Source organism: Abramis brama (assembly GCF_963993115.1).
Source record: "Abramis brama genome assembly, chromosome: 3".
NCBI classification, from domain to species: domain Eukaryota; kingdom Metazoa; phylum Chordata; class Actinopteri; order Cypriniformes; family Leuciscidae; genus Abramis; species Abramis brama.
Genome location: NC_139965.1, coordinates 32,697,933 through 32,725,483, shown reverse-complemented (window position 1 = coordinate 32,725,483; position 27,551 = coordinate 32,697,933). Strand labels below are relative to the sequence as shown.

The following is a 27,551-nucleotide window of genomic DNA, read 5'->3' as shown; positions in this document are numbered from 1 at the left end:
GAAGTATAATGTGTTTAGATGAAGACGTTTTCAGGTGGGCAGAACAGTTGCGTTTGACAGTAAAAAGCGAATCAATCCTGCACTTTAGTGGCATCTTCGTATTGCTATTGTGATTAAGGGTGAGTATTAAGAGTTTTATCAGACGTTTGCTGTGTGCAAAGTGTAAATAACGCTATGTTAAGTGTGCTGAATTAGCGACATTTATCGAGACAATGAAATGCTTTTCATATCCATTTCAAAATAAGTGGCACGAGGTGGTCGTCGCAAAAAAAAAAAAAAAAAAAATCTTATTTATGTTTGTCCTGTCCTAGACGATGTAGAGCACTGAAAACAAATCGGCTGCCCTTGAAGTGAAGTGTAGACACAGCGTTTTTAATGCAGCACCTTTAAAGCCTTTGGGATTTAAATGTAACGTTTAAAATGCAGATATCAGAGAAAAAGTCATGTTCCCAATAAATGCAGGAACAGGAGCCCGTGTCGTGAAGTGACCACGTTATTTAACGTTGGTTCATGATCGCTCTCGCTTGACTCTGAAATTTGTTGATTTGAACTTGACAGGTAGGTTGTTGAAGTGAGATGCTTTCAGCACTTTGTACCGAACTGGAGCTTCAGGCGATATTGCTGGACTGGTAGGCTACGAGTCGCGAGCATTTTCATAGAAATCAGCGACTGATGTTTCATCACCCCGCGAGACCCTCATTTGGTGACAAGTGCTCAAATCAGAGAGTTTGCACTCATGCGGGGTCATATTTACATGCTTTGCGTTCGTGCACAGTATATAATTAAATAACAAAATTACTATTAAATTATCAATAATAATAAAAAAATAGGCTACAGAAAAGTGAGAGGTGAGATGCGTTTGAAAGATTCTTTCTTTTATTAGAACAAATATAATTGGGTATTTAATTTAATCACTGTGTTAATTGTGCAGTGCACTATTATCACGGTTGCTTTTTTGACCCCCCCCCCCCCCAAAAAAAAGCACCTAGGCCTACTACACAGAATATTATAATAGTTATAATAGTATAATATAATAGTTCTGTTCAATGGCTGTCATAATTGCCGTCATTAAGTAGCCACTACTGGTTTAACTAGACAGCACAGACCAATCATGCGTGATCATTTACATAATTTTAAAGTAAAAAAATCATTAGGTGGTTTTTCACTTGATTTTATTGTATCGTGTCTGTTAGGTGTAGGGTATTGCAGCACTTTGTATTTGTACAGCTTCTTGATGATCTCTTATGATCTCTTAATCATGGTCTCATATGTGATACATACTTTAAAGTCGACATAAAACAGAAGTTGCAATCGTATTTTCTTCCGTTTTGTGATATCCAAGTGAAACAGCTTACCGAAAAAAGAAAAAAAAATGTAGGAAGGGACTTTTTATCCATTGGGAATTGATTGGATCCTTCTGGCTTGTTATTGCTATGATCTCATTTGAGTGACAGGTTGTCCCGCCTTCGCGCCAGTAAACACGTCATCAAAGATGAGAAGATAGCCTATGTTTTGGCAATATTTTGATTAAAGATTATGAGGGAAAGTTAGTAAAAATGAATAAATAAAAAAAAACACGCCGTGGATGGATAAATCATTTATTATAAATAGGCTACTGCAATATTCCAAAATTAAGAATGGTAACACCTAAATGTACTAGTTTAAGTAAAATCAGATATATTATTTAATATGACTTTTGCAAAGTAACATACACTGAGACAACCCCCTGCAGCAGCCTGTGGTCATGTGCTGTGCTCGAGAGCACAATATTGTCAGCGCAGGATTGTGATCTTGGTAACTATTCAGTTCCTGCGTTATATTAATTGGAAATGAAGCTGGTGGACTCTTAACCATTTATCTGCAGCCACTCTGAGAACCGGCTCCTTGTCTTTCTCATCAGGTCGAGAAGATAGATGTTAACAAAAAAGGTTCAAAACATTTAAGAATAAAGTTTATACAGGTTAATTGCTTAAGTTTATCATCCTGAGAACATTGTTAAATATTGATCTAGAGTAGTGAGCAGTCCATTTAAGAGTCCCTAGAGCACAGCATATGTGTAAAACAGTATATTTGTACACATTCTCTTTTCTCTTCCTTGCATCTTTTTCTGTTATTTAAAGGAATGGTTCACTCTAATATTAACATTTTGTCATCATCTTTTGTGTTCTACAGAAGACATGAAGTCATACAGGTTCAGAACAACATGATGGTGAGTTAATCATGATAGAATTTTCATTTGAGTGAACTATCCCTTTAATCTCTTACTGTCTATTTCTGTCAGAACAAACTCAAACACAACAGAATGCTTTTTATCCTCGGAATAGTATAGTTAAAAAAAGAAGCTAGAAACAAACTCATATTTCACTCTTGAGGGAATGGCATTAAATGACAAGTCTCTTTATCTCTAAGGATGTGTCCAGTGCCCTGGTTGATTTGCTGATGTATAACTGTCAGGGATGATTAGTTAAACACTGCCACGACAATATGCTGAGGGCTTTTCTTGCCACTGATTATGTGTTTAGGTGCATGTGTGTCCAATTTCATGGCTCTGGGCACAAGCTAATAAAAGAGATGGAGACGAACGATAGTAGGGACATATTTAAAGATGACATGAAGAGATGTTGAGAGAGAAGGAAGATGAAAGTAGAGGAAATGATGGGTAAAAAGGAGGAATATTATCAAAAATAAGGGTAGACTATTTTTGGCCAGTCACTAAGACAGAGTTGTTGATGCACATCTTAGATCTTTTCCATAAATATAATTTTTTCTTTGGAGTGACTTTGTCATACCAACAGAGTAAACAGAGCTCAGCAGCACAGAGAGAAAATGAGCAGGAATCTGTAATCAGTGTTCCTCTGTGCTTGTGTGTGGTAATGAGCCTGTCGAGTGTGGACATTGTGTGTTTCCTCTCTGTTCCTCCTGACAGGACAGACTCTAGACTTACTGATGATGAGCATGCTGGGTAATGAGATGCACTATGGGCAATCAGAGGTGTGTTAATCAAGACGCAATGTCTGTTGACACCTTAGTGCCCTTCTGTCACCAATCCCATTTATTTTCTATTTTTATGCTTTGTTTGAAATGAATTAAACTAACACAAAAATCACACATGTATTATTTTGTCTGAAAAGAGACACACAGCAATCAGAGCAGAAAACTCAGGCCTCTCATTGTTGTTATTACTGATATGACAGCTTGTAATATTCCCTGCACTGTTGTGCTGCTGACAGGTATTTGATGTTTTGATGATTTTACCTATGAGCTCTCTTGACAAGCATGCTGGCCTTTGTACCCTTAATCGGGTTTTGAAGGCCAACAGAGGTTCAATTTTGACACGCTTAATGAAAATCAAAACCTTTTAGCTCTATAATAATTGCTGCCTCTTTGACAGCCTCTAGTACAGCTACTTTTCTGTGCTTCTGGGATAAAGATGCTTCTTCCTGGAGGATGGATCTTTAGCAGCTGACATTATTGCAGGAAGGTCAATATGAAGACAGGTAGTCAATTGAAGTCTCCTGTGTAATTTCAATTGCTACAAATAACTGAACCGAATCCGAAAGCACACAAGAACAAATTACCCAGAGGTGTGTAGAGTATCCAAACACTGTACTCAAGTAAAAGTACAAGTACTTATAGAAATAATTACTCAAAGAAAAAGTAATAATCTTAATAAAAAGAGTAAAAAAGTATCCCATGAAAAATATACTCAAGTAGCTAGTTACTAGTTACTTTGGATCTTATATATACAACAATACAATAACATGTTATTATTTAGATAGATATTTAATTTAAATGATTATATTATTATCAGAATTAGATATCTGAAAAGACAGAAGAAACCAGCATTATTTGTAGATAATTGAAACCAGCTTTGTATAATAATTGTATTATTATTATAATAGCTTCAGTAGCTCTGGAAGTGTATGGTATTTCTGTGGATCGGGAGTAGGTGGTGTGGAGATTGATATACCAATGAAGATTGGCTTTCTCAGTTCACTGTCCTGATCAATGGTCGTAAATGGTGGCATCTCTGGCCAGTGGTCAGTTGTCTGTCTGAGGAATTTCTGTCATGATGCGAGAACGAGGAAGCAATAGCAGGTGCAATAAACTCTTTATTTATATATATGAAGACACAAACAAGGTAACAGGCACAGGCGGGTGGCGCAGGGACTTCGATGGTCAAACACGGGTGAGTCTAGGCTGGTGCTGAAGTGCAGTGATGGTGATGGTGAATCCAGGCGTGAACGAAGAACAGAACAGCGAACAGGATTCCGGGAACAGACACCACACGAGCACAGAACGGGGAACAGGAACACAGGATCAGGACACCAAACAGCACGAGACTTCAACAAACGATCTGACAATGGAGAGGAGAAAACGGTGAGTATTAAAGGATGTGATGATGAGTCGCAGCTGGCGCCGATGATGATTGCAGATTGATGAATGAGCGTGATTGCTCCAGCCACACCCACAGATACACGCGACACACACACACACATACACAATAACAAACGCATGAGACAAAAAGAAAGCAATGCATTCGTGAACCGTGACAATTTTGGACCCTTATTCCATCTGCTTTCCTGGCCTATGTCACCTTTGATGGCACGTATCTCCAGTTATCAGACTCTGTGTGTTCTTGGATTTCTGCCAGTCTGGTGCCTGTGAACACTTTAAAACGACATGAGGGTGACAGCAGCCAGGTAAGGACAGTTGTGGTGTCAGACCACAGAGTAACACTGTGGATGGGCAAAGTTAGCTCTGTCTTCAGAACTTTTGCGAGTTGTGCATCTGTGAGTGCTGCACATAACTCCAACTGTGGAATGGTTTGCTGCTTTTTCGGGGCTACTTGAGATCTACCGGTTACAAAGGCTACTTCCACTCTACCTTCCAGGTTTTCAGTTCGTTTTCAGAACCATAGGCTCGCTCTGAAGCGTCCCAGAAAATGTGGATCTGCCTCATGCTGTTAGGCTGATCCAGTTCTTTACTGCAGTAAGACCTCGGCAAAACAACGTGCTGTAAACCATCCAGCTCACTCTCCCATGCTTTCCACAAGTTCAACAGGTTCTCAGACAGGGATCGTCCCAGTCTCTTTTCTTGTCCCATAACTTCTGTACGATCACCATGGCCCGTGTTGTGAATGGCACAATATAACCTATGGGGTCATACTGGCTAGTGAGGATATGGTATATGCTCCACATAGATGGAAGTGGGTAGTGCCGCTGCTTATAGGAGAGAGTGTCTGATGAGCAATGCCAGTGTAACCCAAGAGTTGACTCTTGTGCATCTTGATAACCTTCGCTGAGCCACTGGATGCTGCTTTGAGATCGAGCATCCGCTGGCAGGTGGCTGATGACTGATGGATCATTGCTCGCCCACTGTCTTAGGTCAAAGCCTCTGGAACTTAAGGGGCTGCGGAGTCTATCTACAAGACCTTTCACTGTCTCACTTGAGGTGAAGCTCTGAAGGCAGTTGTCAACATAAAAGGATTTCTCTACTGAGAACTGTGTGTCTTCAGACTCACTGTGATCCAGGACGTGCTTATGTAACGCGTATGTTGCTCAGCAAGGACTGCAGGTTGTTCCGAATGGAAGTACTTGCCATTCATACATGTCTGGTGCCTTGTCTCTCTGAAGATTTCTCCAAATGAATCTCAGTAGTGGTTTGTCCTCAGGCAAAAGGCGTACCTAGTGGAACATCCTATGAATGTCACTACTAATGGCAATGGAATGTTCTCTGAATCGCAGAAGAACTGACAGAAGAGAAGGACTGAGTGGTGGACCAGGGAGAAAGTACTCGTTCAGGTTGTGGCCTTGGTAAGCAAACGAACAGTTGAAGACAACCCTTTTCTTCCCATTATGCTCCACCAGATGATGTGGAATGTACCAGCTCTCTTTGGAACAGTCCACCTGCTCAGGAGTGAGTTTTGTGATGTAGCCAGCTTGCTGTAACCTGACTATCTCCTCTTGGTAGGCTGCCGCTTGATCAGGATTCTTGTTCAGCTGATTCTCTATTCCCCTTAATTGTGGCAGGACAGCTTATTTGGGTGCATGTAGACATTGCATACCTTTGGCACGTAGAAGAGGGGTTGCATAGCGCTGGATTCTGTTAACATCCACTCTCACGGTTTTGTCCTGGAGAAGTTGGATGGACTCTTGGTCTTGTCTAGACTTTGTCAGTACCTTTTCATTTCGATATGGAAGAATGTCCATTTTCCACAGTTTCTCCACATTCGCATAAAGGTCGTTAGTGGGCCGAAAGCTGGTGAAAAGACATTGCTGTGGGGAAAGTCTGCTGGTTAGTTCTTGAGACCTGAGATAATGTGGCAGTTTGCTTATCAGTCTGGACACATGTGATCCACACTCCAACTCGACATTGCCTTTCTGACCCAGGTGATCTAACATACTGACCAAGGAACGCACTTGGAGTCCGAACATGCGAAAAGTTTTAACATCTCCACTGTGAATGTTTGGTCCATATATCAGTTCTGCAATGCGTTGTAAGGCTAGCTGATGGGGCTGGCCATACATTTTATTGAGAGCTCTCATGGTGTTTGTGAAAGGAAAGCTTGAGTTACTGTATGAGTCTGCAACATGTAGGGCTTCCTCCAATTTAAGATGGTCAGTGAGGATCTGATACTTGAATTGCTCTGTTGCATCCTCAGGCAAAATGTTCTCCAATGCTATTCTCAGTCTAGATAACTCTTGGATCAGGGGATGTTAGGAAGGGAATGGTTGCAGCAGGGCCTCTGTACATTTTCTCCTGCATTGATGGAGGCTGATAATACGATTGTCTGTATCCTGGATGCATAGGTGGCATACGCTCATGCTGTGATCTCGAACTCTGACTGATGAGCTGGAATGTGTTGGGAGGAACGTGAGTACCTAGGTTGAGGTGGGTCACTGTAACGCACTTGTGGTGGTACTCTATCATGTATTGAGGAGGAAATGTCCATGTTTCTGAAATCCTCAGTTAATCCAGGACGCTTATCCATTGTAGCTGGGCACAGTTCTCTCATGACCGTAGGCGGCGTTTGTGGGTTTGTCCGTGGGACTGGAGTAGGACAGAACCATTGTGGAGTCTCAGGGCTCACCACTGGAGAAAAGGGAAATGTAGATAGCACTGGTAAAGTCACTGGCCTGGAGGGAGCTCCCTTTCTGCCTTAAGACTTTGAAGTTCCTGATGTAACATGGCATTCTGTTGTCGCATGTCCTGTAATGCTGAAATAATCTCTGGAAGCTGTCTGGTTTGTAGCCGCAAGTCGGCGTTCTTGTGTTTCATCACCTGCAGCATGGCTGTAAGCTCTACTTCCTCTTCTCCTTTCCCATCAGATCTTTCACTTTGCCATTCATCTCTCAGTGTCCACTTATCATGATCTAACTCTTGACTGACAGGAGAAGTCGATCGGGTCCATCCTACCATACTTGATGACTGGACTCTGCTATGGCTGAAGTCTGGAAGTGGCTGTCGATGTGGCAATGGCTCACCAAGCTCGTAATCCACTAAATGAGTCGGTGGGTTGATCTGTCTTCGTGGACGCACAACAGGCGCTTCTCTCTCGGGTTGAGACATCTCTGTAGCAATTCACCAATCCGGCTCGAAGAACCATGAAAAATCTTGTGAGTATATTAACTCTAATTGCTAGTTCAGGTTGGCTGAAGGCTACAGTTTGTCCAGTCAGAACAATGATGTCTCACTCAGGTTATATTCCAAATCGTTGTTTTATTAAAGGTGCATAGATGTGTGGTTCTGTGAATACAAAATACGCATATAAATATGTGTGCTAACGCTGTACACGAGCTGTGCACGATCTGTGCATGCGAGCATGGCTACTGCTGCATGTGCGGTCAAACCGAGATGTAAACAACTATGAGCGCATGCGCGCGACCTGAGATACAACCGTGCATTGGTGATTATAAGGAATGTCAAGTCAAATCACCTTTATTTACAGTATATAGCGATTTATTTATTTATTTATTTTATTATTATTTTTTATTTTTTTACAATACAGATTGTATCAAAGCAGCTTCACAGTGATAACATGAAAATAATACAACAAAGTTTGTTTCTAGAAGAAAATTGCATCATTGTCCACCTTAAGTAAGGCAGATCAATACTATTGTTGAATATTAAATGTCCCCAATTAAGCAAGCCAAAAGCCAAGGCAACAGTGGCAAAGAACCAAAACCATCAGGTGACAGAATGGAGAAAAAAACCTTGGGAGAACCTAGGCTAAGTCGGGGGACCAGTAGGGGGCCATACACGAACAGTGTATGATTATGATCCAGGCAGAATTGGATTGGTCAGAAGTCTTTGACCAATTACAGGTCAGAAGTCAGATTGGATCAGAACATTCAGAATATTTATCCAGTTCCATCTGGTTGGAAGTAGGAATCATCACACCGGTATGGAGACGAGTTTGATGAGGATCAGTGCTGATGGCTGTCGTGTCGATGAGGCTGGCACTTCAGGGATGCCTCATGGATGGGTCCAGGTGCAGGTCCACCATCTGATCTGGATACGGCCGGGATCCGGCTGACTTCAGTAAAGAGGGGAGAAGGACTGGTTGACACTTCAGGACTGCGTTGTCATCGTGTCCAGGTGCAGGTCCTTCATCAGATCTGGATACGGCCTGGATCCGGCGGACTGCGGTAAACCTTGGATAAACAGAGAGACTAATATTAGCGTAGATGCCATCCTTCTCATGATGTAACAAGTACATCAGGATTTATGGCGAGTGTTCCCGGTTCCAGCTGACCTAAACTATGCAGCCTAACATTAAATTATAGAAGTCTATAATGTGTTATGTGTATGCTAGACCAAAGAGATGTGTTTTTAGTCTAGATTTGAACAGACAGAGTGTGTCTGCTTCCCGGACAATGTTAGGAAGATTGTTCCAAAGTTTTGGTGCTAAATAGGAAAAGGATCTACCGCCAGCAGTCGATTTTGATATTCTAGGTATTATCAACTGGCCGGAATTTTGAGATCGCAATAGACGCGAAGGACTATAATGCGTTAAGAGCTCGCTCAAGTACTGGGGAGCTAAACCGTTTAGTGCTTTGTAAGTGATCAGCAATATTTTAAAATTTATACAATGTTTAATAGGGAGCCAATGTAGTGTTGACAGAACCGGGCTAATATTGTCATACTTCCTGGTTCTAGTAAGAACTCTAGCTGCTGCGTTTTGGACCAGCTGTAGTTTGTTTATTAAGCGTGCAGGGCAAACACCCATAATAGCATTACAACAATCTAGCCTTGATGTCATGAACGCATGAACTAATTGTTCTGTATTTTTCATTGAGAGCATATGACGTAATTATATTTTTAAACGATATATTTTTAAGATGAAAAAATGTGGTTTTACAGATACTAGACACGTGACTTTCAAATAAAAGATTGGTATCAAAGAGCACACCCAGCTTCCTAACCAACGACTAAGACTTGACAGAGCAGCCATCAAGTGTAAGACAGTATTCTAGATTATTAAGTGAGGAAGTTTTTTGTCCAATAATTAGAATCTCTGTTTTTTCATAATCAAGTAGTAGGATAGGAAGTTGCTAGTCATCCAGTTTTGCTAGTCATCAGCTATGCATTCCGTTAATTTTGTGAATTGGTAAGTTTCGTCAGGGTGTGAAGAAATATAGAGCTGCGTATCATCAGCATAACAGTGAAAACTAATGACAACTAATGATATCTCCCAAGGGTAGCATGTACAGAGTGAACAGCAACGGTCCTAGTACTGAGCCTTGTGGTACACCATACTGAACTTGTGATCGATAAGACATCTCTTCATTTACTGCTACAAACTGATAACGGTCAGATAAGTATGATTTAAACCATGCTAATGCAATTCCATTAATGCCAACATAATTTTCGAGTCTATTTAAAAGAATGTTGTGGTCGATAGTGTCAAATGCAGTACTAAGATCGAGTAACACAAATAGAGAGATGCAACCACGATCGGATGATAAGAGCAAATCATTTGTGACTCTAATGAGAGCTGTCTCAGTGCTATGGTACGGTCTAAATCCTGATTGAAAATCCTTGCAGATATCATTTCTTTCCAAAAAGGAACATAGTTGTGAAGATACTGCCTTTTCTAGTATCTTTGACAGAAAAGGTAGATTCGAGATCAGCCTGTAATTGACTAATTCTGTATGATCAAGTTGCGTTTTTTTAACAAGCGGTTTAATCATAGCCAGCTTAAAGGTTTTTGGTACGTATCCTAGAGACAAAGACAAATGAATGATATTAAGAAGAGGATCTATGACATCTGGAAGCATCTCTTTCAGTAGCTTAGTCGGTATAGGGTCTAACATACATGTTGTCGATTTAGATGATTTAACGAGTTTAGAAAATTCTTCCTCTCCTATAGCAATAAATTAATCAAATTTTTCCTCAGGGAGACTACAATGCACTCCCTGATGCGATACTGTAGTAGACGGTTGCATAGTTAAGCAGATCTAGCAGCTTTTAAAGCCTCTCTGTATGCAATCGAGCTCTCTTTCCATGAAATGCGAAATACCTCTGGTTTTGTTTTCTTCCAGTTGCGCTCCATTTTTCTGGCTGATCTCTTAAGGGCCTGAGTGTGCTCATTGTACCACGGCGTTGGACTATTTTCTTTAATCTTCTTTAAGCGCAATGGAGCAACTGTGTTATGAAGTGATGGAAAAGAGAGAGTTAAAAGTTTCTGTTGCAATATCAAGTTCTTCTAAGCTATCTGGGATGCTGAGATGATGAAACTGATTAGGAAGGTTATTGATAAAGCAATCTTTAGTGGCAGAAGTGATGGGTCTAACATATTTATAACACAGAGTCAGCTTTGCAGCCTTGGCTAAATGTAATTTACATGAGACTAGATAATGATCTGAGATGTCATCGCTCTGCTGCAGTATTTCAATTGCATCAACATCTATTCCATGTGATAATATTAGATCTAGAGTATGATTACGACAATGAGTAGGTCCTGACACGTGTTGTCTAACTCCAATTGAGTTTACAATGTCTTTAAATGCCAATCCCAATGCATCTTTTTCATTATCTATGTGTATATTAAAATCACCAACAATTAGTACTTTATCTGCAGCCAATGCTAATTCTGATAGAAAGTCCGCAAATTCTTTGATAAAGTCTGTATGGTGCCCTGGTGGCCTGTATACAGTAGCCAGCACAAATCTCAAACATGATTTATCATTTACACTAGATATTGTTATATTAAGCACCAGCACTTCAAAATAATTATATTTTAAACTAGACTTCTAAGTAATTCTGAAAATATTACTATAAATTACAGCAACACCTCCCCCTTTGCCTTTCAGACGAGGTTCATGTTTATAACCGTAATCTTGGGGGGTGGACTTATTTAAAGTAATGTAATTGTTTGGTTTTAGCCAGGTTTCTGTCAAACACAACACATCTAGGTTATGGTCTGTAATCATATCATTAACAATAAGTGCTTTTGAAGTGAGAGATCGAATATTCAGCAGCCCAAGCTTTATCATTTGTTCATTTGTATTATATCTGTTTTTTATTTGTTGAACATCAATTAAATTTGTACCCTTAGATGGGTTTGGAATTTTTTTGTATTTCCTAATTCAAGGAACAGACACAGTCTCTATATGATGATATCTCGGTGAAAGAGTCTCTATGTGATGGGATTTATCTGACCTTGGTGACGTGAGACGGCTGGCAGACGGTCGGTTTAGCCAGTCTGTCTGCTTCCTGACCTGAGCCCCAGATTGTCATGGTTGAGCTCTAAGACTATATGCCATATTACTAGAGAGAAGAGCAGCACCATCCCAGGAGGGATGAATACCATCTCTTTTCAACAGGTCAGGTCTGCCCCAAAACCTTTCCAATTGTCTATGAATTCTATATTATTTCACAGACACCAATTAGACAGCCAGCCATTGAGTGATGACAATCTGCTGTCTCATCACTCCTGTGAACAGGAAGGGGGCCAGAGCAAATTACAGTGCCTGACATCGTACTTGCGAGTTCACACGTTAACGTTAATTTTAGTGATCTCCGACTGGCGGAGTCGAACATCATTAGTGCCGACGTGAGTAATAATCTTAGAGAATTTACGTTTAGCATTAGGCAGCACTTTTAAATTTGCTTTGATGTCAGGCGCTCTGTCTCCCGGCAAACATGTGACTATGGTGGCTGGTGTCTCTATTTTCACGTTCCGTGTAATAGCATCGCCAGTAACTAGGGCACATTCAACAGGATTCTCAGTGGGTGTTTCACTGAGTGGGGAGAATTTATTTGTTGTGGCAATCGGAACGGAAGAGCGGTGTTTTGTCCCGCGAGTATAGCGTCGTACCGTCACCCAACTGCCCTGCTGCACGGGCTCTACTCGAGCCGGAACCGAACAATGTACAGTGTTCACTAAACTAGTCACATCCAAAGCAGTATCTAAAGCCCTTGCACTCTTACTATCGTCAATTAACGTTTGGATGCGTGTCTTTAGTTCTGAAATCTTTTCCGTCAGCCTGACTATCTCCCTGCATTTATCACATGTAAATCCTATGCTGATAGAGAAAGCTATGCTATACATGTTACATGAAGTGCAAGTGACAATAAGAGGAGGAGAAGACATGACTTACCATGTTTGTTGACTGGCGCAAGTGCACGAGCAAATTAAAATAAAGAGTGCACGGATGGCACGCTAACAGGCTAGCGAAATACTAGCGTTTTGTGCTAGCAATGAATTAGATTGAAGCTAGCGATCACAGGTTAATATGTGATGTTGAGTAAGTTATATTTAGCTTAAACAACGGTGAATGATAGTAAACAGAGATTCAAAACAGAAATATATACAAGGCTTACAGACGCAAACCAACTTATCAGCTCAGCAACTCAGCAGTATCAGCAGGGCAGACAGGAGCAATCGATCAGGATCAGCAATCAGCACACTGATAAAAACTGAGTGTGACTGGGAGAGTCCATGTGCCAAAGGGGAACACTTTCTACAATAATACCGAATGCACCTTATATATAGGGATGCTGTGATAGGTGAGAGTCTGCTGATGCAAGCTTGACTGAAGTGACCTGCCAGAACTAACGCTACGCTTGATTTTGCACTTATAGATGGGACATTCATGGGATTGGGAAGTGAGGCAAAGCTTATAGTTTGTACTGTTCGAGGCCAGAATAAAACCCTTCACAGTGTGCACATCCTCAGCCAGGATGTGTTTACAATGTCCTGGCACAAACACATGAGATATATATACTGTATATATAAAAGAAACCCATTCCATAGCCTAGAGCTGTTTTCTATTTCAGGTGGTAGCTGAATAAGACAATTTTGTGGGATGAACTATAAAATTCATTTATGCCTTTTTTTCTTTCTTGTCTTTTAGGATGAAGGATGGAGGATGGCTTCTCCCATCTTCAGATGTGTGTCCTGTGAACCTTTAAATTGCTGAAGGCTATAAACTCACGATTATCAATATGTGCAATCATAATGTCATCTATAATCAGTATGGCAACACTTTAAAACTCCTACCTTTTCAGTGACCGGCATACACAACACCCACTCAGAATACAAACTCTTGTAAATGTTTTCAAATGAATTAACTTGAAAACATCCCAAAAGAAAACCATGCCTGACCTAAAAAACAAAAAATCCATTCACTCTCATAAGTGACTTAATTTATTTTCACCTTGCCTTCTAATTAGAGCCAGATATATATTTGCATACAGTCACATGCTGCCATGACTCAACCCAATGTTACAGTACTCTTGGCTAATATCTCTGGAGGATCTGAATTGGGTAATCTGTACCGTCCATTTTCTGTGTTCAGTGTTCTCACGCTCACTTTGCTGGCCATGCTTGTGGTGGCCACCTTTTTATGGAACCTTCTGGTTTTGGTGACCATCCTGAGGGTGCGCACCTTCCATCGTGTTCCCCACAATCTGGTTGCCTCCATGGCCATCTCGGATGTGATGGTTGCAGGACTGGTTATGCCCCTAAGTCTGGTTAGGGAGCTTTATGGACGGCGGTGGATTCTGGGTCGGGCCCTGTGTCAGGTCTGGATCTCATGCGATGTACTCTGTTGCACAGCCAGTATCTGGAATGTGACGGCCATTGCCCTAGATCGTTACTGGTCCATAACACGCCACCTGGAGTACACATTAAAAACACGCAAACGAATCTCCAATGTGATGATTGGCCTCACATGGCTACTCTCCTCTGTTATCTCGCTTTCTCCGCTTTTTGGTTGGGGTGAGACCTACTCAGAAGTCAGCCTGGCTTGTCAAGTAAGTCAGGAGCCCTCATATACAGTCTTCTCCACCTTTGGAGCCTTTTACCTGCCCCTCTGTGTGGTGCTCTTTGTCTACTGGAAGATCTACAAGGCTGCCAAGTTCCGCATTGGCTCTCGCAAGACCAACACCATCACACCCATGGCTGAAGTCATAGAGGTAAAAATAAAGTTTATATAAGATTATATATACACAGTGGCAAGTTTGTGATCTCTTTGAAAATACCTGGATTTCTGCATTGATTACTCATAAAAATGTGGTCTGATCTTTAAATCTTATTTTATAGATTATAGATATATATAATTATAGATAAACACAATCTGACTAAACTAATAACACAAATAACTGTAACTGTTCACATTTTTATTAAATATATTGAGCAAAAAGTAAGTGAAACATTTTGTAACTCTTAGATCCTCCATTAGCAGCTCCCCACAAATCTGTTTCAGTTTAGAAATTCTAGATTGTCTTGTCTTGATAGCACAGCCCTCTGGTCACATTTTTTCAGCCATTCTTTGGTTGGTATTATTTGTGTGATTTGGATCATTGTCTTGTTGCATCAACCATCCTCTTTAAAGCTTGAAGTCATTAGCTTCTGTCCTAACATTCTCCTGTAAAATGTCTTGATGGACTTTAGAATTCATTGTTCCATTAATTAATTCAAAGTGTCCAGACACTGAGGCAGCAAAGCAGCATTAAACCATGCTCCATCCACCATGCTTCACATTTGAGATGAGGTTTTAGAGTTGGTGTGCAGTTCCCTTTTTTATTCAAACAAAACATTGTGCATTTTTGTCTCGACTGGTCAACTTTTGTCTCCACTGTTCACAGAACATTTGCCAAAAGCATTATGGAACAACCTGGTGGTTTTAGGCAAACATGAGACATGCCTCAACAAAATTGTATTTATTTTTTTCCCCTAGTGTTTTCCTTTTATGAACACCATTACTGTTCAGTGCTTTTGAAATAGTGGACACATGAACAAAGACTTCTGCAGTTTGTAGAGTTTTCAGGGGTCTTTTGTTGTTATCCTTGGGTTCATTCACACCTCTTGTTGTGTTCTGAAAGTGATCTTTGCAGGATGCCCACTCCTAGGGAAAGTAGCATCAATCCAGAATTTTCTACATTTGAAGACGGCAAGGGCATAGTAGGGACATTTAGTAGGGACGCTGGGGAGATAGAATATAGATCAAACAATTAAAATATATTTAAATGTTATCACTGTTGATGTAATTCTGTCCGCATTTGACATGACCTGAGAAGTTCATGTAGAAAACTGCTTTTTCAAGGATGTGCATTTATTGCATGGACGGAGTAAGAACATAAGGTATGCGTTTAAAACATATGTGCACAGTTTAGTTTAATGATAAAGTTTACCCTTTTTAACTTTAATGTTGTTGAACTGAATGTACAATATGAATGCAAATTGTTAGCTGGAATATCCACAAAATTAAAAGCAACACTGAAATAAGATCATGTTGTTTATTAGATGATCTTGAAAGTTGTTCACTACTATAGAAATATGGGACCTGTGCATGTTTTCTTTTAGAATCATCAATGTTCTAATTCAGCGGGAACTGTTGTTATGTCCCCACCAATGTCAAAATAAAACCTGAACACATAGGTATTTAGCAATGCTTTTGTATAGACTTTTCCATCTTTGTGCATCTCTGTGATGTGTTTAAGAAATTGGGATTGAGGCATGGTCCACACTAACCAATCCGTCTTGAAGAACAGATTTGACAGTAACCAGTGTGCCTTTATTGTGTGCAACTCACACTTCCAATCTCATCTCCTTAATTGAATCCAATTAGCCTTTGAAGAAGTCTTAACACAGAGTTTCACTTTCTTTCCCCAGCCTGCCCTGTTAATGATCACTCACTGTCTTCAATTAAAAAATGTAAAAGTACAACTGTTTGTGTGTTATTAGTTTAGTCCGATTATGTTTGTCTTTAATTGTGAATTTGAAGATCAGACCACATTTTATAAATAATCACTAGAAATTCTGATATTTTCAAAGGGTTCTCAAACGTACAACCCCAAATCCAGAAAAGTTGGGACATTTTGTAAAATGCAATAAAATCAAGAATCTGTGATTTGTTCATTTTCTTTAACTGACAAAAGTACAAAGAAGAGATTTCCATTGTTTTTACTGAACAACTTAAAGATGTAGTAAGTGACGTCTGGTAAACACTGTTGATATTTGTAATCACCAAAACAAACGTGCCCCTACCCCTACAAACACAGTTTTCATGAACAGCTCCCTACATACCACAATAGTCCAAGTAACTAATATATTAAGGGGTTGTAGCGAGCCAAAAAACACACTTGGGCACACTTTGGGAGTCAATGCTTGAAATGGGCGGTGGAAGAGGTTTAGACGTTCCAGGCTTATAGTAATAATAATGCAAATGAACAAACAAGCGAAGATTGCATACGAGTACATTCAAGCCAAAGACAACATGTCCTAGTTCTGTGATACACAGCAAAACCAATGTTACTCACGTATCGAGAAGAAATAAAGCAACCTCTGCATCAGTTTTCAGGCTTTCCCACTCCTTAAGGTCTCTTGAGCGCTGGAAAGCTTCTCCAATATTAACACAGGTGCTACCTCTTGCCTGATCGTAACCCTTCTTTTTAAAGCTATATTTCCCTGGCCTTTTCCTCTTTTATTTTTTCTCTGCCATCTCTTTCTTTCAATAGTCGTTCTACTAATGTCAGTCTTGCGCACTGAGCTCTCTCTCCTCCCCCATCATGAGTGTATACACCCCTTACTGCTGATTGGCTACAAGGGTGTTTTGGTGCTCAGTCTGATCCACTTCAAAAATCGCTTACTGCACCCTTAATTGTCTTTTGTAAATATAAACACATTTTGATTTTAATGGCTGCAACACATTTAAAAAAAAAAGTTGGGACAGAGGCATGTTTACCACTGTCACATCACCTTTCCTTTTAATTACACTTTTTAATAGTTTAGGAATTGAGGGTACTAATTGTTGTAGTTTTGAACGTGGATTTCTTTTGTATCAGGCAAAATTGGGCAAAAATTCCACTTGCTCAACAGTCTATGGTACGGTGACCGGGAGGGGACATGTTCGGTATTTTTGTCATGGCCACAACATATAAACTCGTGGGAACGTGATATTAAGTCGTGGGAACGTCATAATATCTTGTGGGAACGTCATATTAAGTCGTGGGAACGTGATTATAAGTCGTGGCCACGAGATCATTTTGTTGAGGTAACGACATCATGTCGTGGCCACGCGATGCAAAGTCGTAGCCTCGAGATCATATGTTGAGGGAACGATATATTTTTCTCGTGGTCACGACTTCATATTTTGCGAGAACGACATAATTTGTCGTGGCCACGAGTTGAGGGAGCCACAGCGGCCAATACTGTAACCGTACCATAGCATAGACTGGGCTACAGCAGAGATGGAGATGACAAAATAAATAACATTTTACCTTAAATTAGGAATGTCATATAAAGATATAGTGCGGTCTTTGGCATTAAGACATGGGTACGTTATAAGTGAAAGACACATGAAGCGCATTCTTAGACTTTTTTGACCCCTCCCGGTCACCGTACTATGGTCATTGTTGTCTGGTTCTCCTCTTCATGATGTGCCATACATTTTCAATAAGAGACAGATCTGGACTACAGGCAGGTCAGTCAAGCACATCGACTCTGCGGTGTAGCACATGCTGAATGAGGCCTGGCATTGTCTTGCTTCCCAGGAAAGATGTCATCTTGATGCCATTAAATGTATCTGTACAATCCCGATATGCTTCTACGTCAGTAGTACATATGCAATTCACCCATTCCATTTACATGATGCACCCCCATACCATGACAGATGTTTGTTTTGGCACCTGTTGCTGATGAAAGTCTGGATGGTCCCTTTTGAAAGCTCAATGTCCATTTTTCCCCAAAACAACCTGAAACGTGGACTCATCTGACCGCAGCACCATCTGATATGAGCTTAAGCCCAGAGAGCTCTGAGGCATATCTGCATAGAACTGATGTATAGCTTTCTCCTTGTGTAAAAGAGATTCAAGTGGCATTTCATGATGCAGCAGCAGACTGTGTTAAGTGACAACGGTTTTCTAAAGAATACCCGAGCCCATGTGGCTATATTTGACAGAGTAGAATGATAGTTTCTCATGCAGTACCATCTGAGGGCTCAAATAGGGTGACCAGACGTCCCGAAAAATTTGTGACAGTCCCGAAATCTAAGATGTTGTCCCGAATCCCGAATCCGGCCCTAATTGTCCCGAAAATTATACTAAAGCAAAATCTTGAGTAGTTATTGCCGGTGTGGTGAACAAATGCTCATTGACTGCAGTATCTTTTTTTTTCTTTTTTTGAAGTTCTACAAAGAAGGCATGAATTTATATGCATTTATAAGCGAGCGCAAGTTGCAGCAGCCGCGAGGACAGTGAATGTGCAGGCAGCCAGTCGTAAAGGAGTGATTGATTGGTCACGGCACTGTGTGCAAAAAAATACTTCGACCTAATGTCTAATGTCGGGTTACACAAAGCAAATCATCTACACAATTATTTAGTTTTCTTATTTAATGACCGACAATTTAGTTGTAATAATAATTTTGGCATAAGGCTTATTAGCGATAGGCTATAGCCTGAAAGGTCTGATTTACGCTTTTTCACAATGACATTTGAGTTCATGATTTTAATGTTGTTTTTTTGTGGCAGACTAAAGACTAATGACAGACTGTTGATCTTTGAATAAAAATATGTTTGGTTCAGGTTTGAAATTCATTATCTTTTATTATAGGCTAATAATAAAAGCCTTTGCTTGCAAAGACAGAGAAACTCCTTTTACACTAAATCATGATACCCTCACCTATTACCAATTCACTTATACTTATTGTGGACTGTTTCAAAAGAGTTTAACTTGGATGTTCTATAAGCTTTTCACTTTTTGTTTTTTTATTTTGCCTCTGTCCCAACGTTTTTGGAGTGTATAGCAACCATCAAAATCAAAATTTGTTTATATTTACAAAATACAATTAAGTTGTTCAGTGAAACATCAGTTGGAAATCTTTTCTTTGTACTTTTGTCAGTTAAATAAAGTTGAAAGCGAATGAAAAAATCACAGATTCTTGATTTTATTGCATTTTACTAAATGTCCCAACTTTTCTGGATTTGGGGTTGTATTTTTGCCATTGTACTGTATATACTGCCATTCACAAATCCGCTCCCGTGACCTTGTGGTATAGTAAAGTGTACATGCATCTCACTGGAAGTACTAGGTCAGGTACTTTTTGCCTACTGTTTTAAGAATTCTGTGAATTCAGACATATTACTTTTTTTTTTTTACAAACTGTTTTTCACCTACTATAGAGGTGAAAGTATGCTTATTCAGATGCAGCTAGTCATTTTTTTTATTCCTGAATGAACTAATCGATTAAATAATTCAATGAGCCACTCATAAAGGTAGACACTTGTACCATTCACAAATGAATCGTCATTTATGAATGAATAGACTGAATGATTAAATTATGCCTCACATTTATAAAGACAGCCAACTGGCAGAACAATGTAACCTGCAAAAAGAGTTACTAAAAACTCCACCACTATGCACAGACTGACAGTCTGTCAGGCCAGATGTCCTTAATTAATTATTATTTATTTGTTCATACAGACAATATCTGAGTTGCTCCTGTAAGTTTTTATATGGACACAATAATTTGAGTCACACATTAATAAATATGATTGTCAGACTCGAACCCCAAAACCCCACTGTGTGAACAAGCTATGAGAGTTGGTGAGGTGCCAGAGAAAACAAAAATGAAGAAGGCTAAAAGACAGAGATAATAGAAATGTTTAAGTACCATTGATCAAACCTAGCAGATGTATTTTCTCAGAAGGAAGGCTCAACCCACAGGAGCTGACATCTGGCCCCACATTGAGTGAGAAATCCAAGTATAATTGGAAGCAGCTTCTCACTACAAACCTCACAACACCCACCCCCTGTCGGTGATTGGTTGGAACACTATTTGTTTTGGTTTTGAGTGGTTGGTGAAACCAATTGTTTTTGTGTGCAGATCTCAGAGCCTAGGCTGCTTACAGAGACGCGTTTTTTTGTCGCCATGCTTATGGGGCGGGCAGCTAGCGGATCGTTAGGAAAGAATAGATCAATGTGATAAAAAAAATTTGGCCCTGAAATCACTGATACAACCTTTAAGACAGAAATTTCTTTATTAAAATAATATTTCATCATTAACTTGGCTTATCATTAAATTCTCCTTATGTATATAAAATATACATTTTATATTTATCACAGTAAGCACAAATTGATTGATTTACCTAATTAATAACTCAAAGTATGTGTTTCTTTGTATGCGTTTATGTGGATGTTCTGTGTTCACCCTACCCTCATGGAGAAAATCTCACATGGCAGTGTAGACATAATTAACCTCATTAAAAAAATTACATTTTCCTTTAATCCTACCTTATCGGGCTTATGCTACTCTGAACAATGCCTGAACTTTGTATTTTGAGCACTTCTTGCGTTGTTGACTCGCTTAATTTAGTCCTAAATTGTCAGTCTCTTTGGACAAAAGCGTCTGCTAAATGACTAAATGTAAAATGGTAAAATGTAATTAAGGCCTAATTCTACTAATTTGATCATGTCTCTCATTTTAATTCTATTCTCTTCCTTTCAAAAAACTAGTAGTTGATATAAATTCAACATTCTCTACATTCAATGCAGAGAATTTGATGAGAATGTTGTACCTTTGGGTATAGTGTCATAACACAAACAGTAACTCCTCTGAAAAACAATCTTTAAAAAAAAAACGTTTGCATATTTATCTTTAAATTTGTCCAACCACCTCAGACAGTTAACATTTTATGTAAGGAATGTTTTCCAAAAATTCTCCATCATCTCTTTTACAGGGTTGTTCTACCTCTTGTACACACAAACATACACTGCCTCCTTTCATCTAAAAATATGAGTCCATTATTCTCACTAATGTTGTCACAAACTGCTCTGAAACACGAAGGTTGAGGATCCAAATGCAGTATTTATTGAACAGGGTAATCCAAAGACGTAATCCAAAGTACAGGCAAGGTCAAACACAGACAGGTAGTTCATACAAACACAACAAGGCAGGGAACACGGGCAAAAGAGTAATCCACGGAACAGGCAAGAAATCCAAAAACCAAGAGACATGAAACAAGGGAGAATGCAGTGTAACACTAAACAAGACTTTGCAGGGAATTAATGAATATGGTTTAAATAGGCTGAGACTGACAAGGTATTGAGACACAGGTGGTTGCAATCAGGGATGATGAGACCTGTAGTGTTTAAGGAAATGACAACACTCCTGATGTGGAGTGTCCTCTGGTGGCTCTCAAGGCCACTCCAGCTGGTGACCGTTACATAGCTCCCCCTCAAAGGAGCGGCTTCCAGACGCTCCTAGAATTGTCCAGGAGGGAGGTGGAGCGGAGGCGGACCCGGGTATGGGATGGAGGGCCAGGCCCGTGGAGCGGAAGAGGGCCTGGAGACTGAGGCTGAGCAGACATCCAGAGCGGAACAGGCTGAGCAGGCATCCAGGGTGGAGCAGGCGCCGACGTTTCAGGGGGCCAGGGCGGATCCGACGGTTCAGGGGCAGAGGCGGCCATCTTGTCTGAAGACATCGTCATAGACACAGGTGTAGAGGTGGCCATCTTGTCTGAAGACACCGTCATAGACACAGGTGTAGAGGTGGCCATCTTGTCCGAAGACACAGGTGTAGAGGCAGCCATCTTGTCTGAAGACACAGGCGTGGTGGCGGCCATCTTGTCCGAAGACACAGGCGTGGTGGCGGCCATCTTGTCCGAAGACACAGGCGTGGAGGCGGCCATCTTGTCCGAAGACACAGGCGTGGAGGTGGCCATCTTGTCTGGCAGTGGTCATCTTGGCCAAGGATTCACGTGACGGGCTGGAGCCGATGTGGGTACTGCCCACACACTCAAAATTGCCGTGGCGACTATGATGAGTGCTGTCTTTTCCAGAACTGACTCAGGCGCGGCAGTCATGACGTGAAGAAGCTCAGGTGCGGCAGGCATGACGTGAAGAAGCTCAGGCTCGGCAGGCATGACGTGAAGAAGGTCTGGTGTAGAAACCTCAGGACGGGAAGGTACTGGAACCACAGGACTAGCGACCACTATGGTTGGAGATGCTGGTGACCGTGGTGGGCAAAGGTCCGTGGGCACTGGATCTTGGTGTGTTGTGCCCCTCCCCCACAATTTTTTTATTGGACATGTCCTCCTCAACCTCACCAACCGTGAAAGAGGAACCACACAAAAGCAGGGCATAATCCACAATCGTAGTCGAAAACAGGCAAAGGTCATAAACACCGTGTAATCAGTCCAAACAATAACAGGGTCAAAGGGGCACAGGCAAAAACATGAAACCAAGAAAACCAGACGAAAGATTGAAAGAGAATGCTTGGAATTGCAGTGTGACACTAAACAAGACTTTGCAGGGAATGAATGAGTGTACATGGTTTAAATAGTCTGAGACTGACAAGGTAATGAGACACAGGTGGATGCAATCAGGGATGATGAGTCCGGGCAGTGAGTAATGGGAAATGACAATGACAATAGTCTGATGTGGAGTGCCCTCTGGTGGCTCTCAAGGGCACTCCAGCTGGTGACCATTACAAACGTACACTGATCCAAAAATCATTTAATTGCCCCATTGTCTCCTTTATCTGTTGAAATGCACAAATGAACACACATATGCTGTAATTTTGTTTTGTTCTGCCACAGTACTCCGCTCACTAAACTACAGCCTTTTAAACAAAAGCTGATTTAAATACCCACTTTATGTTCATTAGACAATGTTTATACTGTCATGTAAGATTTTATGTGAAAGCTAATTTTCACAGTTAGTTAGTTCCGGTCCTCTAATTTGATTGGATAAGCTACAGTTCAGAAGTGCCAATAGTTCATTTAACAGCACTGGGAAGTTTCACAGTTTATATCAGCATTCCAGACTATAGTATGTGAGCGGTATGGAAGCGGATTGAAATTGTGTGATTTTTAACATGCTGTCCCTCTGTGTGTTGCTTGGCAACACATAAAGCATGATGCTTTGGCTTTTTTTTTTACTTTTTTTTTCTTGGCACAGTGTGATATTGCTTAATTACATTTTGGTGATTTGCCAACATAGAGATTAATCTAGAATATAACTAAAAACAATTTTCCAAAAGGGTGGCTGGTTTGGGGCAAACTGAGCTAGATGCAGACTTCTTAGTTGATTACATTATCATAGGGAACTTTGTGAGCACATACAGGAAATATAAATCTGTTATTTTGATTTAGAAAATTCACGCCTCTGCTTTCAAGGGAAATTATGTGAGATTTGTCTCACAATGTCATGTGTTGCAGAAGCAAAGTGGGTAAAGCTGGGGAAAGACGCTTCACATTTTCCAACATTAAAGGCACAACATGTAAAATGTTAAGATTAAAATAAACAAAAAACACTAGAACAATGTTATATATTTGGTTGACTTGTGTACTTATACTCTCCCAAATGTTTCCAACAATTTGGAAACCCAAAAGAAAATAATTGTTATATAGTTCAACATGGTTAGTCTTATTGTTTGAATCTCTTGTTTTCTTGACTCAGAGACACTATTTTGTCAAGTGGCTTAGCATTGCAAAATCAGAAAGAGCTTTATTTGTAGTACATAATTTTCTCTGCCATACAATATATTTTAAAATTAATTGAGTCAACCAGCTTTTTGGCATTAACATTTTAGCATCAACCATCATTAGCTCCACTGATAGGCTCTCATCCGCACCCTGTTCATACCACAGTAACGTTAATAAAACTTTAATACATTTGCTCATACATGAACATGATTTCTGCCCCATCGGATGTGGAGGTGACGACGACAACTCCTACGATTCCATGCTCATTCATGCCATCATCAAGCTACGCCTTTGTTATAGTTTTGAATAAGCGACCTCTAGTGGCGAAACTTACATATTGTGCCTTTAATACATGTACCGTACTGTATGTGGAATAGTCTCAGATTGTTTAGTCCAGTAACAGCTTTATGTAAAAGATATACTTTGAGTTAAAGAATTTAAATATTCTGTAACAGGTAGAGTGAATGGAGACCTGTACATAAGTAATGCTTTAAGATCAGAGTAGGAAAATGTGATGTCTAGACACAAATATGTAACAAAAGAAATTTGCAGTTGCTCCCTCAAGGCGGGCATACACTGTGCGATTTTTGTCCGATTTTGAGCCGAATTCTGACTTGTGCGACTCTTTTTCTGGTCGGGCCGATTTTCAGCTTTGTCGTGCGTCGTTTGTCGTGCAGTGTTCGTGCAGTGCACAGGGGGAAACGAGAGGCGATTAACCTCTCCCGACCGGAAATCGGATGGTCAGATGAATTTCGGGCATGTTAGAAATTTTGGTCGCTTCTCGTGACTATATCGCGCAGTTGAAGCAGAGATACAAACCGATTGCCCTAAACTCAGTGTTTTTCCCTCACTGCACCTGCACGAAAGCAGAAGTTAAACCATTTCATCAGCAGCAAAAAAAAAGAAAAAAGAGGGAGATCGCACTTCTTCCAAGCCACCTGCGATGTAGGCTACACTTTGCCTCTTTTATTAATTTGTTAAACAATGTTTTTGAAATAAAGCTGTTTTTAATTTTCATTGATGAATTATTGCAGTGTTCGGACATATTATAGACGGTTAATAATTAATGATATGCCTATAATTCATTGTAATCGACCTAAATGTCTTAGACAATTTTCAATGAGGAGGAGTAAGCTTCTGTGTGATATTTTATTATCCTCACAGCGCGTTGGTTTTGCGGTGATGCGCTATGAAATTATTGTGTGGCAATTTAACAGCCTATCACTTTAATAATAAAAGTAGCCTAGGCCTTCCCTAATAATAATAATAATATAGGCCTACAATAATACTAATAATAATTTAATACATAAATTGGAAATGCTAAATCATCTTGATATTGATAGCTGATGCTTGTTTTGACAATAGGATACTGGATCGTCTATAGGCAACCCGGCACAAGGGTTTATCGCGCTGATTCGCGCATATTTCACATGTATAGTGTGAGCAGTGAAGTCGCAGCTCGACGTTCGGACCGTATAGTGTGAGCACAGAAATCCTGAGCTTTGGCTTTACATCGCATGCGATCTACTCGTTCAGTGTGAGTAGGTACCTTGCTGAAATCGCACAGACATCGCACAGTGTATGTCCGCCTTCAGTTTTGACAAAATGTGTGGTTGCTGCATTCTGCTCACCAATAGTGTTATTGAAGTACCTTATAGTTGTGTACTTGACTAACACTACTAATACATTTCATCTTTTAACCTGTTTACTGCCAGGTAAAGGAGGCCGAACGGCAGCCACAGATGGCCTTCACAATTCGTCACGCAACTGTATCGTTCCAGACGGATGGCGAGACGTGGCGAGAGCAGAAAGAGAGGAGAGCGGCTCTGATGGTGGGCATCCTGATTGGTGTATTTGTGCTCTGCTGGATTCCCTTTTTCCTTGCTGAGCTCATCATTCCGCTCTGTTCATGCGACATCCCCCCTCTCTGGAAAAGTGTCTTTCTCTGGCTGGGTTACTCAAACTCATTCTTCAACCCACTCATTTACACAGCCTTTAACAAGAACTACAACAATGCGTTTAGAAATCTTTTTTCCAGACAGCGATAAGGAACGGAAAGAAGAACAAAGGTAATGATAACCTTTGGATTTTAGGAGTTGAAAGCGAGAAGAATATCAAGAGAAGCCATCTTCTCTCACAGAAGACATAAGCGATACAAAAGCAAGGCCATGGAAGCACTGGCTCTAACCAGAGGAAGGGGATTTTGCCAACCCACATCAAGAAACTGCAGGCCAAGTGATGTCTCTAGGATTCACATCTTCACCTGCTGGTCATATATCTGTCAATATATGGCGGCTGCTGATGTCTTCATGGTTAGACAAGTTGGCCACCGTCAGTTACATCAGCAGTGCTGAGATAATGCAAGTGTTCTCTTTAGCAAAACTGAACCACTGAGACTAACTGTCCATATCCCTCACCATCACTGTAAACTCTTGAGAGAGAAACCATGACTGTTCTCACTGTTCTGAAGGGTGGTGAAACATCAAAGCCACTTTTCGTCTAATAGTCAATGAAGACATAAGTAGGCATATGTACACTATGAAAATCTGGCCTAATTCACATCCTTTCACTTCTTCCAAAATTACATGGCTAAGGAGCAATTTATATTTCAATCACATTTCCTTTCATTAAAGTGAAGAAAAGAAAGTCAATGTGCAAAACATAGAGACAAAATTTAATTAAATAGAACAGACTTGCGTTGATGCAAAGAAAGACTCCATGGAAATTTTGAACAAAACAGTGGTTATAAATTACCTCAAAAATGCCTTCGTTTCCTGGCAGCACATCTCAGCATTTATGTACATTATCATGAATGGATTCAGCTTTCCTCTTTGTAAGCTACCATTGTAGCAAAGTAAACTGGGACATTACATGTTACGGAATGTAAACTGGCCTGTAATTCCTGTGTGATGGGAGCTATGCTACAATTGTTAAATAAAAGATATGGATTGATCATGCAAGGTTATTAAAGATTCAGAAAAGGATCACTCTGTTGGTTATCAATAATTGGAGGATCAGTAAATAAGACAATGTTAAAAGCTGAATGTCTCTTGGCAGTTCTTCGTCTTTATAAATTATGCTGAAAAGAAACCATCTGATTTTGTATTGCCATAGAAGCCTGTCCACACGTCACAAGTTTTGTGAAAGCTGTCCTCACTGAAATGGCTGCTTTTATTTGCAAAAATACCTTGTTAATACTAAACTGAACAAGATGGACTGTGACACCTTTGTTTTGCCCCGAGCAGTTATCACAATGCTTCCAATGCATATCCAGAGAATCACAATAAGTATGAGAGCACTGATCTCACCCCATCTCTTTGAAATACTGTCCATGTATCACATCTGTTCATCAATTTGTCAGCTTATCCATTATCCATTTAACAATCAGCTTCAGGGCAGTACAAAATTTTACTTTGCATGTGTGTCTATGAGAATAAAATAACTGAGACATAAAAAAGGAAATGGAAAGGCAAAGAGTGAGAACATAAATATGCTCTCTCTTGATATGCTTAATTTCAACTTGAGAGAGGACACACTTAAAATTCTGACACAATCACACTGTACCTTCATAAATTTTGTCAATATTATTGACTGGGTGAATACAGCACGCAACC

General features: G+C 40.2%; 1 protein-coding gene across 2 annotated transcripts; it reads left to right on the top strand.

Annotated features, from left to right (window-relative positions):
* Positions 1 to 41: 41 nt before the first annotated feature.
* Positions 42 to 27,551, top strand: htr5ab (5-hydroxytryptamine (serotonin) receptor 5A-b). Of its 2 annotated transcripts, none has more exons than XM_084109688.1 (3): positions 42 to 119; positions 13,365 to 14,427; positions 25,653 to 27,551. In XM_084109688.1, the coding sequence occupies exons 2-3, from the start codon at positions 13,720 to 13,722 to the stop codon at positions 25,983 to 25,985; spliced, it is 1,041 nt and encodes a 346-aa protein (XP_083965814.1). In that variant the 5' UTR covers positions 42 to 119; positions 13,365 to 13,719; the 3' UTR covers positions 25,986 to 27,551. The 2 variants fall into 2 exon arrangements, with proteins under 2 accessions (XP_083965814.1, XP_083965815.1); XM_084109689.1 differs by lacking the exon at positions 42 to 119 and adding an exon at positions 2,179 to 2,209.

Excerpts from the sequence above, each read along its gene's own strand:
- htr5ab (XM_084109688.1), top strand. The coding sequence starts at position 13,720 with ATGACTCAACCCAATGTTACAGTACTCTTGGCTAATATCTCTGGAGGA. Across the intron at positions 14,428-25,652 it reads CCATGGCTGAAGTCATAGAG|GTAAAGGAGGCCGAACGGCA; the intron begins GTAAAAATAAAG and ends GTTTACTGCCAG.